This window comes from Chlamydotis macqueenii, chromosome 3 (genome assembly GCF_036417535.1).
Source record: "Chlamydotis macqueenii isolate bChlMac1 chromosome 3, bChlMac1.mat, whole genome shotgun sequence".
In the NCBI taxonomy this organism is placed as follows: Eukaryota; Metazoa; Chordata; class Aves; order Otidiformes; family Otididae; genus Chlamydotis; species Chlamydotis macqueenii.
In genome coordinates this window covers 127455913-127466339 of record NC_141558.1, presented here as the reverse complement: position 1 = coordinate 127466339, position 10427 = coordinate 127455913, and the positions used below count along the sequence as shown (strand labels likewise).

At 59.0% G+C, this 10427-nt stretch overlaps 1 protein-coding gene across 1 annotated transcript; it reads right to left on the bottom strand.

The window, feature by feature from the left end:
• Window positions 1-2220: 2220 nt before the first annotated feature.
• On the bottom strand, window positions 2221-9211 carry LOC147601520 (coiled-coil domain-containing protein 183-like). The gene is made up of 16 exons (XM_086744690.1): window positions 9191-9211; window positions 7720-7853; window positions 6870-7168; window positions 6647-6768; window positions 6410-6487; window positions 5486-5650; window positions 5245-5349; window positions 4923-5045; window positions 4415-4543; window positions 4211-4271; window positions 4021-4121; window positions 3581-3741; window positions 3082-3241; window positions 2812-2937; window positions 2467-2563; window positions 2221-2330 (listed from the first exon to the last, which is right to left on the bottom strand). The coding sequence occupies exons 1-16, from the start codon at window positions 9209-9211 to the stop codon at window positions 2221-2223; spliced, it is 1992 nt and encodes a 663-aa protein (XP_086600816.1).
• Between the last annotated feature and the right edge of the window lie 1216 nt (window positions 9212-10427).

Here is a 10427-nt window from a genome sequence, read left to right as displayed (position 1 = left end):
TGCCGTGTATTTTCCTTGCTGCCCCGTGGATCTTGAACTCCACCATGTCATGGTGGCTGCAGCCAAGGCTGTCCTTTACTTTAACATCCCCCACCAGCCCCTCCCTGTTGGTGAGCACCCTCCCTGTTGGTGAGCACCCTCCCTGTTGGTGAGCGCAAGGTCGAGCATGGCACACCTCCTTGTCGGCTCCTCTATCGCCTGCAGGAGGAAGTTGTCATCCACGCATTCCAGGAACCTCCTGGACTGCCTGTGCCCTGCCGTGTTGTCTCTCCAACAGATGTCAGGGTGGTTGAAGTCCCCCATGAGGACCAGGGCCTGTGACCGTGAGGCTGCTCCTATCTGCCTATAGAGCACTTTATATGCTCTGTCCTCCTGGCCAGGCGGCCTGTAACAGACCCCCACCGTAATGTCCCCTGTCCATCCCCATCATCTAATCTTGACCCATAAGCTCTCTGTCAGCTCCTCCTCCATCGCCAGGCGGAGCTCCACACACTCCACACACTCAGCCAGTTGCTGACGGACCCCACCCTGGTGTGGGGTCCTCCACGGGCTCCAGGTGGATCTCTGCTCCTCCGTGGAACTCCATGGGCTGCAGGGGGACAACCTGCTCCACCATGCTCATCACCACCGGCTGCAGGGGAATCTTGGCCAGGATGGGCCATGCAGGAGAACCCCGTGTGGGTCCCCAAAGACCACAGCAGTCATCCGTGTGCTGCTCTCCCGACAGGCGTGATTGGTGGGGCCAATGACTTGACTCTTGCATCCTTTCCTGCAGGCCCCTAAGCCTGACTGGTGGGGTTTTTGGTCTCACCCTCCCGCCTCCCCACGTGCGAGAGCCGGGCCCTCGGCCCCGCTGCCTCTAACAGCACGCGGGACCTGTTGGTACCTTCTGAGCAATGCCAAGGGCATGGGCATCCTCCTCCAAAACCTCACGCAGGCCGGGGAGCAGCCCTCTGCTCCGACTGAGCTTTTCCTCACGTGACTGCATGAGAAACCTCCTCCCTTGCTCTGCAGGACGTTAAGGTGGTGTTGGTACCATGCAGGACGATGGGCGCACCAAGAGCCCCCACTCGCCCCGGGCTACGCCCGCCAAACCGAAGGGGCAGCACCTTGCAAGGCCAAGATGGCGCGCAGCTCCTGGACACGCTGGCTGCGTTTTGCCAACCGCCTCCCACTGATGTTGGAGCCCCCAGCATCACAAGAACACGGACCTGTTGGCACGAGTCCAGAGGAGCCACAGAGATGATCAGAGGGCTGGAGCACCTCTCCTGTGAGGCCAGGCTGAGAGAGCTGGGGCTGTTCAGCCTGGAGAAGAGGAGGCTCGGCAGAGACCTTCTGGTGGCCTTCCAGTGCCTAAAGGGGGCTTCTAAGAAAGATGGGCAGAAACTTTTTACCAGGGCCTGTTGTGACAGGACAAGGGGTAATGGTTTTAAGCTAGAAGGAAGTTTGATTTAGACTGGATATAAGGAAGACGTTTTTTACAACGAGGGTGGTGAAACGCTGGCCCAGGTTGCCCAGAGAGGTGGTGGATCCCCCCCATCCCTGGAAACATTCAAGGCCAGGCTGGACAGCGCTCTGAGCAACCTGATCTGGTTGAAGGTGTTGCACGAGATGACCTTTAAAGGTCCCTTCCAACCCAAACTATTCTAGGATTCAGTGACGCTATGACAGGTCAGGCAGCCCCAGTCTAAGGGCTTCATCTCAGATTTCCCTCTCCGTTCCAAGGCAGGCTCTGCCCTTCCCCTCCCATGCACGGACACCACAACACCCACCCTCGGGTCCGATACCCGTCCAGGTCTTGGCCACTGCCCCATGTTGCCCCATAGCTGCCTCAAACACACGCCAGCCCATGGGTGTCCCAGAGCTGCCTGGGGGGCAGACGTCGCAGGAAGGTGCTGGCCCCACAGGACGAAGGGGGAGAAAGCCAGCTCGCCCTCAGCTTTGCGCTGGCCGGCAAAGCAGTCCCCACCCCAGCCCATCCCCACCTCTGCGGGGAGAGCAGCTGGGCAACGGACAGGAGGATGGGGCTGCCTCCAAACCCAGCTCAGCACCCCTCAGGCTCTGACCCCCATGCGTCCCGGGAGACAGAACTGACCTAGGCCCCCTGTGCCAGTTTTACCGCAGGCTTGGGAGGAATGAAAAAGATCTGCTCTATTAAACGTGCCAGGAAAAGGGTATAACTGGTGGTCTCGGGCATCCAAGGCTCTCATGACGCAACCGCTACTTCTTCCTGCTTTTCTTCTTGCTTTCGATCACGTGCAGCCCCTGCTTCTTGATGTCTTCCCGCGTGAGGACAAGGTCATGGTCCTTGTCACCGAAATCAAAGGGGTCTGGAGGAGAGAGCGGAGAGGAGCGGTTGGGGTCTGCTGGGACAGTGGGAGATAGACAGGCAAAGACACTCAGAAATCCCAGCGTGCAGGGGCTGCGACAGTCGCTGGGGGACGTGTCCCTGCTGTGCTCTCCTACCTTGGACGCTACTGCCTATGTCCTTCAAGCAAACCTTCAGGTTCTGTGCATCGTTTGCGGTTGCTTGCTCCAGAATGTTTCTGACCTTCACAAAAGTCTGTGAAAGACATCCTGGGGTAATTGCTGACGGGGAGGTGAGTTACAACCCAAGGGGCACCCCACCTCCATGCCCCTCTGCGGGGGATGCCCCACAGTGCCCAGGGCCACCTGGGGCTGAGCTGCTCCATGGCTCTTCCCTGGGGCCACCTCCATCCTCCCAGCTGGGAGGACGGCTTGGGATGGGCCATGCGGGAGAACCCCGTGTGGGTCCCCAAAGACCACAGCAAGGACTGAGTCCCGGCGCACCTCGTTCTCCTCGTCAGGGCTTTGCCTGTGTGTGGGCAGGTCGGCCACTCGCTGCACCAGGTACTGCAGCTTCTGCTCACAGTGCTGGAGCTTCTCCTCCACCCTCCTGGCCTTGACAGAATCATCCTGGAGTCAGAGAGAGAACAACAACCTTGGTGGGGAAAATGAACCACTTGGGGTGAGGGTGGCTGCCCCAAGTGTCACCGCGCTGTGCTGTTGCACCACCGAGCACCGGCCGGGGTCGTGCTCACCCCAGGGCCACGTGGGTACCTGGCCGGGCATGGTGATGCCATGCAGACGGACAAAGAGGTTGTCAATGCCGTTTTCAAACTCCAGCAGGAGCTCCCGATTCCTCAGCATCTGGGCTCGCATTCGCTCCAGCCGGGCCTCTTCCCGCTGCAGCTTCATCCTCAGCTCCTCCTCCAGTATCCTGGAGCCAACCACATTCACATCCATACAACTGCACAGGTGTGCAGAGACACCCTAAACCTGCTGCAAAAGCTGCTCAGGTTGTCCCCGCTCCAACTGCAGAGCAGAGATGCTGCTGGCAACCCAACTTCCCACGCCAGGCAAGGAGCAAGGGTCCTGCTGCCGCAGCAGCAGCTTTGGCTGCTCTGCCAGGACCAGAGTTGGGGGAGCACCCTGCTCAGAAAACCTCCCGGTGTAGGAGCGGTGAGCGGCTGCAGTGGGACGGAGGAATGAGTGATGCACACGTCCCTCCCCAAAGGCGACGACCCCGTCAGCACGACTGGGCCGAGGCCAGCAGTACCTGGTTGTGCCGGGGGGCTGGCCAAACTTCAGCTCCGCCTGCTTGAGCTCCAGCTCTTTCAGCGTCTGCTCCAGCGCCTGCTTCTTCTCCTTGCACTCCTTCAGGTAGGCCTCCATGTCCACCGAGGACTTCTGCTGTTCCAGGAGCCTGATGGGGATGTCCTAGCCAGGGGAAAGCATGAGGACTCAGCCCAGGGTGCTCCTGCAGGGTGCAGGATCTGAGCTATGGCCTCGGAGCGGTTTCTGCTCCATGGACAACTTCAGCCTCGTGGCGTGGAGAAAGGCAGCTCCATCTCTGCCTGCACAAGAGGGGCTTTGGGGGGCTCCAGGGACAGAGCAGAGCAGATAACCCTGCAATGAAACAAGGAGAGCAGAGAGGTCTTGGCTCCCCGGGGCTCGAGCAGCGCTGGGTTCTCTAGCAGAGACAGGTTTTTACGTTACCCAGAGGCAGGAGCACTGCGCCGCAGCCTTGGCCTTCTCCATCTTCTCGGTCACCCAGGCCTCGTGCCCCAGCCGGGACTTGGTGGCCTCCAGTGTGGCACCTGTGGTGGGAGGAAAGCGGCACAGAAGGATGCCGGCAGCTGCGCCCTCGTCCCGCTCCCCCACCCCCCGCACCCCACCAGGCACTCACCCACCAGTGGGTCATCTGGGTTCAGGGTTGAGTTGTCCACGGTGAACTCGTCAGTGCCGTGCTGCAAGGATGTTCATTGTCACCCCCCCGAGCTGCTAGCACCCTGGGGGAGCTGGCCCTGCAGCCCCCACACCCACGGGGGGCTTGGCACTGATGCCTGCCATCTGCCCGCAGCCCTGCCTGCACCGGCTGCCCCCAGCTCACCGCTCTCTGGTGCCTTTTCATTGCTTCCTTCAGCCAGAGCCTCTTGGTGTGCTCCTTCAGGGTGGCCAGGGAGCGATACCTGTGGTCTCTCTCTGCGAGAAACCGGGTTTTCATCTCGGCCATGTCCTCCTGGAGCACATCAGGGAAGGGAGAAGTGGCTGCCAAGCTGGCATGGACCTGCCAAGCTTCTGGGATGGCCAGCGTCCAAAATGACCCCCCGTGTAAATGGGCTGGGTAGGAAACTGGGGTGGAAGGAGGGCGGGGAGGGCTGAAGGATGGAGCATGCTGCCTTCACCACGCCTGGTGCTTCAGGCTGGCTGACCCCAGGGCGGCCCGGCCCAAGAGCAAGACATGGGAGGAGCTATGGAGGCACCTGGCTGCTGCGGGCACGCCCAGCTCAGTCTCTTTTGCTCTTTATTGCAGGAAGACTCACCAGCCCGGGCGCGTGCTGCTGTCTGTGGGTTCTGGAGGGTGGGAGAGGGCCCCAAGATGCCCTGCCCCATCTCACCTTGGTTACATCAGCAGCTTTGAGAGCATCCAAGGCTATGAGCTCCATGTCTTCCAACTCCCCGTGGCACAGCTCAGCCATCCCGCACAGGAGGTCCAGCTGCGGAGGCAGGTGGGCCAGCTCCTGGGACAGGGGACACAGGGAGCCACAGCATGTCACCTCACGGAGCCCTGGGGGTCCCTGGCGCTGTGACAGGGGATGGAGGGGTGCAGGAGGACCTCACCAAGCCAGGAGGACATCCCACCAGCGCAGCCCCTGGGGCACCTCATTGCCTTTGCAAGGGGGAGTGGGAGGGCCGATGGCCCAGGGAAGGGGAGCTCACCTTTCTCAGGACATCCCGCACTGCCAAGTACAGGGCGGTCACCGTCTGTCCCGTGTGAACTGCGGTGAACATTTTCTCAATGTTGTTCTCCAGCTGGCAAATTGCCTGGGGCAGAGACGGGTGGGGGGACACGGGATGACTCCATGTGCTGAGCCCAGTGCCCACCCGGGGAACGGAGGGGTTGGGTTCGAGCCCCCCGCCGGGTGCTGCCACCCTGGGAAGGGGTCCTGGCTACCTGCACCTGCGCCTGGTGCCGCTTCTCATCCTTGGCGGCAGCCTGCAGCTGCCGCTGCCACCTCTGCTGCAGCTCGTCCAGCACTTGGCTGCGCTGCCTCATCTGGTACAGCAGCATGTTGCACACGTTTGCTCGGTCATAGATTTCGGCCCGGACCTTCTCCTGGCCCACCTGGATGGGCGCACGAGAGTCCGCCAGGCTGGAGACAGGGCTCACTGGACACCCGAGGGAGAAGAGGGTCCTGCCTGGAAAACTCCTCCCAAGGTAGAGCCGGGGACGCTGGGATGTTGGTCCGGGACATTGTCACTCCCTTGGCAGGACGGGATCTGGGAGCGGTTTGCTCTGGGGGGCTGACTGGGATAAGGGAGAGGTGGGCATCTGCTGACGGCAGCGGCGGGTCGGGCTTAGGGACTCCGTGTAACGCAGACCGGGGGCTGGGCGTCAAGAAAATCAACCAGTGCCCTAGATGCAGAAGCTGGCAGAGAGCGGTGGCGCCACTCTGTCCCTGCAAGAGGCCCCTGGGCAAAGGCAGCTCCGCGGGGCCGGCGCCTCTATTTCCATGGCCTTATGACCAGGTGATACCCTTGGGACAGGCAGCCGAGGGCAGAGACGGCATCTCTCTCCCAGGGGTGCAGCTGGAGCCCGCAGGAATTCGAGCAGCCCTGGGGACACACAGAGTGGGAAGGCGAGGAGCTCTGCTGGAGCAAAGCATCCGCTGAGGGGGCTAAAGGAGGACACGTGTGGATAGCTCCCACGGTGAAAAGGGACCTATGGCAACAGACGTGAACACCCTGTGTCGCACCACACTAGCCCTGTGGGGCTGTCCTTGTGCCAGGACCACGTCCCTCCGCTGTGCACCCTGTTCTTCCCAGCGCTCCCGGAGCCCCGACCCTCTGCGAGCAGCCCACGCCCACCGGACCCTGCTGTTACCTCCACTGTCTTCCTGGCCAAAGCAACGTCCAAGTGCTTCTGCGCTCCGCAAGCCTCGGAGATGGTGAGCTTGTTGCGCTGTGGGCAGGAGAGGGGCAGAGAATATCACCGCCAGCCTGGGGATGGTCACGTCCTCTTGCTGCCCTGCAAAGTCTGCTCCCGGAGAGGACCGGCGCAGGAGCTGGCTCTGCAGGACCAGCACCAGGCAGGGACACAGCACACGGGACCTGTCGGTACCTTCTGGGCAATGCCCAGGGCATGGGCGTCCTCCTCCAAAACCTCACGCAGGCCGGGGAGCAGCTCTCTGTTCTGACTGAGCTTTTCCTCACGTGACTGCGTGAGAAACTTCCTCCCTTGCTCTGCAGGACATTAAGGTGGTGTTGGTACCATGCAGGACGATGGGCGCACCAAGAGCCCCCACTCACCCTGGGCTACGCCCGCCAAACCGAAGGGGCAGCACCTTGCAAGGCCAAGATGGCGCGCAGCTCCTGGACACGCTGGCTGGGCTTTGCTTTCCGGCCCTGCCCGGCACCGGCACTCCTCTCTTCGCCCTCCGACCTGGCTACCTGCGCGGCAGCCATTGCGGCTCCACTGCCCCGTGGAGACGTCGCCATCGGGCTGTCACCACGGACGGAGCTGAGCTCCCGGTGGCCGTGGAACCGTTGCTGTGGCACCTCCAACTGCCTCACGCCGCACACCTTCTGCTCAGCCGTCGCCTCCCACTTGGCCATTGACACCCACAGCCCTTCCTCTCTGCTTCTGCAGGCAACAGGTTCATTCAGAAGCAGCCACTGAGCTCTCTGAGGTAACAAAGGCAGAGTGGGCAGCGTGGACCCCAGTTCTGTTTCCCGTCACCGTGGCTACGGCAGTCGCACCTGCCCAGACGAGCGAGCCCTCCAAGCCCCACCAGGGCGAGGGCAATTTCAGGGACAATATGTGTACACACACCCCCAAACACACTACCAGCGCTCACCTCCCATCTGCCAGCTTATTTCAAATGCCAAGAGGAGTCTATTGCTACCTAGATATGTAGCTTTGGAAACTGGACTTCCTTAGCGTCATAGTTGAGCCCTGTTCGGGACCAAGCTACGCAGTCTCTCTCTCACTCCCCCCACCCTCCGAGGGAATAGGGAGAGATAATATAAGAGAAAAGGCTTGAGGTTTGAGATAAGGTCAGGGAGAGATCCTTAAAGTCACAGTTATGGGCAAAACAGACTCAACGCGGGGAAAAATATTAAAACCAAAGCAGGAGAATGAGACAGAGAACAAACTTCCTCCCCACCCCTCCCTCTTCCCGGGCTTAACTTTACCTCCTTCCTCCCCCCGAGCGGCACAGGGGAGAACAGGGAATGGGGGTGATGGTCAGTTCATCCCCTGTCGCTTCACACCGCTCCAACTGGTCCACGTCCTTCCGATGCTGGGGGCTGCAGAGCTGGATGCAGTACTGCAGGGGGGGTCTCACCAGAGCAGAGTAGAGGGGCAGAATCCCCTCCCTCGACCTGCTGGCCACGCTGCTGGGGATGCAGCCCAGGAAACAACCAGTTAAGAAAATATTGAAACTAGTTGGTTGCTTTTGTGAATGAATGCATATAGAAACACAGGCATGGCTGGTTGTTCTGAATGACAGGCGCTTGAAGGTTCAAGTAATTCACAGTCACTCCCTTAGACCCTGCGTGTGTCTGGACTAGTGTGTCGTGAAAACCTTTGAATTTGGAGGGGACCTGAACTGATTCCTTTCCATGGCCATTCTTCACTCATTAGAAGACCCCCACAAACCCAACAGTTGGTAACCTCCAATTCTCCCGCTATACTTTCAGCAAGATCCACAAACAGGTTCTTCCCGATAAAGGGAAGCCCTAACGGCTAACTACAGTGTTTTCCATTAAAATATTTAGAGGAGCCATCTATAAAAAGTCTTTTCCCTTCAAACACTAGGGCTTCGTGTAAATCTTCTCGGACTTTAGTCTGGTATTCAATAATATCCAAACAGGTGCAGGAGCGGTGAGCGGCTGCAGTGGGACGGAGGAAGGGGTGATGCACACATCCCTCCCCAAAGGTGACGACCCCGTCAGCACGACTGGGCCGAGGCGTGTGCAGAGACACCCTAAACCTGATCTGGTTGCAGGTGTCCCTGCTCCTTGCAGGGGCGGGGGGCGTTGCACGAGATGACCTTTAAAGGTCCCTTCCAACCCAAACTATTCTAGGGTTCTCTGATTCTAATTTGGGTGAAGGTGAGCCAGCTGTAGAAAGGTACAGGGCCAGTGCTATCACCCATTCAGAACTCCCACCCTGGGGAACACCCAGGACCTCCACTCAAGGGACTGTCACAGGCCCCCCCACTCTGGACATCTACACCCTAGGGCACCCCCAACCTGGCCCACCCTAGGGCCTGGGCCCCCAGGGAACCCTTCTGGGCTGAACAAAGGCTGAGCCCTTACGGCTTATCACAGGGATGTGGATCCACAATGATCCCCAGTCTAAAGCTGCTGCCTCCCCACCAGCTCCAACGTGCGTCCCTCCCTGTGGTGAGTGCCTATCCCTCTATCTTGCCACACCCTGTCCCCTACTACATCTAACATCCCCCTGGGACCACCAAGTCTCTTCCTCCCTGGGTACCAGCCAGTGCCTGCATCTTCCAGCGTGTGACCCGCTATCCCATGGACTGCCAGTTTTTCTTGGACTGCCCAGGTATGGGCATCCAAGCTGGGCTCAGCACCCCCCCAGCCCTTACGCTGCACTGCGACGCACCCTTTGCGACACCCCCCACCACCTGCCCATTACCTGGATGTTTGCTAAGGACATGAGTTGCACATGCATGTGCAAAAGTGTATGTAGATATTCATGAGAGGATTGGGCATGGGTCCCACCGCCTGCACGCACACAGTTGTGCACTTGGCATGAGGACTGTCAAGAGATGCAGGTATTGCTTCTACAGTAGGTGTGTGTGCTATAAGTAGCATGTGTATAAGCATGCACAGGATGCATGCAAATGCTCATGCATGTGAAGGGTGCACACAAGCAAGAGGCAGGTCGCTTGTGTGTTTGCAGATCCATGTCCACTTGTGTGTACGCGTCTGTGAAGGAAGTGACTTTTCTGTATGCTCTGCTTGTGCATCTCTGTGTGCACACACATGGGGCATGAGGAGCATGTGTGGGACATGAGGGGCATGCACCTGCGTGTTGACGCGGAAGTAACGGACACTGCTGATGACCAATATGATCAAGCAAATGCCAATTTATTGTTGATACATCCCGGTTAATATAGCCCTTCTAATTCCGTATCATACGCAAGCTCTCTACTAATTGGTTAACTATATCATGCACGCGCTCCTAGCTAAAATATGATTCGTTAAGTCTCCATGTTCACACGCACGGCTCTCTCCACCTGCACCCTGCTTCACATTCAGCCCCCAGTCACGTATGCCAGCTGTTTTCCTTCTTCTCAAGGTTGCTTCGTTTACTTTCTCACAGGAAGCTTCATTACTTTCTCACAGGCGGCCTCATTATTTTCTCACAGGTGGCTTCAGTACTTTCTTACAGGCGGCTTCATTACTTTCTCACAAGCGGCTTCAGTGATGTCCTTGAGGCCTGCTGCTCACAAACATAACAATTCCATTCGGTCTGGATTGTTCACTAAGTGCCCCTGGTACTCCAGGTATCCAACACCTGCATGAGCAAAGGGGACAAGAAGCATGGAGGGGACATGACGAGCATGTGCAGGACACGGGTGCCTTTGCATGCACACGTCTGCTGTTTCGTGTACCCGGAGGACCAGGCTGCACTGATGTGTTCCTCTGTGCCTCAGATGCACACACAAGATCTGTCAATGTTTGAGGAGCTGCATGGGATTGCAGATGGAGCTCTTGGTCTGACCCTTCAGGACCCTACTTCGGAAATCCTTGCCTGTCCCCGAGGGGTCCCTTCTGAGCGCATGGTTCTTAAGTACTTCTACCTCAACGGTGGGCCCAGACACCTGAGTGCCTTGGGGTCAGTGAGCAGTGTGGGGTGGAGTGGGACC

What these genes read in the sequence shown, in the direction of transcription:
- LOC147601520 (XM_086744690.1), bottom strand. Translation starts at nt 9,211, where the DNA reads ATGTCCTTAGCAAACATCCAG. An exon ending in AAGCTGCTGATGTAACCAAG is followed by an intron (nt 4,544 to 4,922) that starts GTGAGATGGGGC and finishes GATGTGCTCCAG; the next exon opens with GAGGACATGGCCGAGATGAA. An exon ending in GCATCACCATGCCCGGCCAG is followed by an intron (nt 2,938 to 3,081) that starts GTACCCACGTGG and finishes CTCTGACTCCAG; the next exon opens with GATGATTCTGTCAAGGCCAG.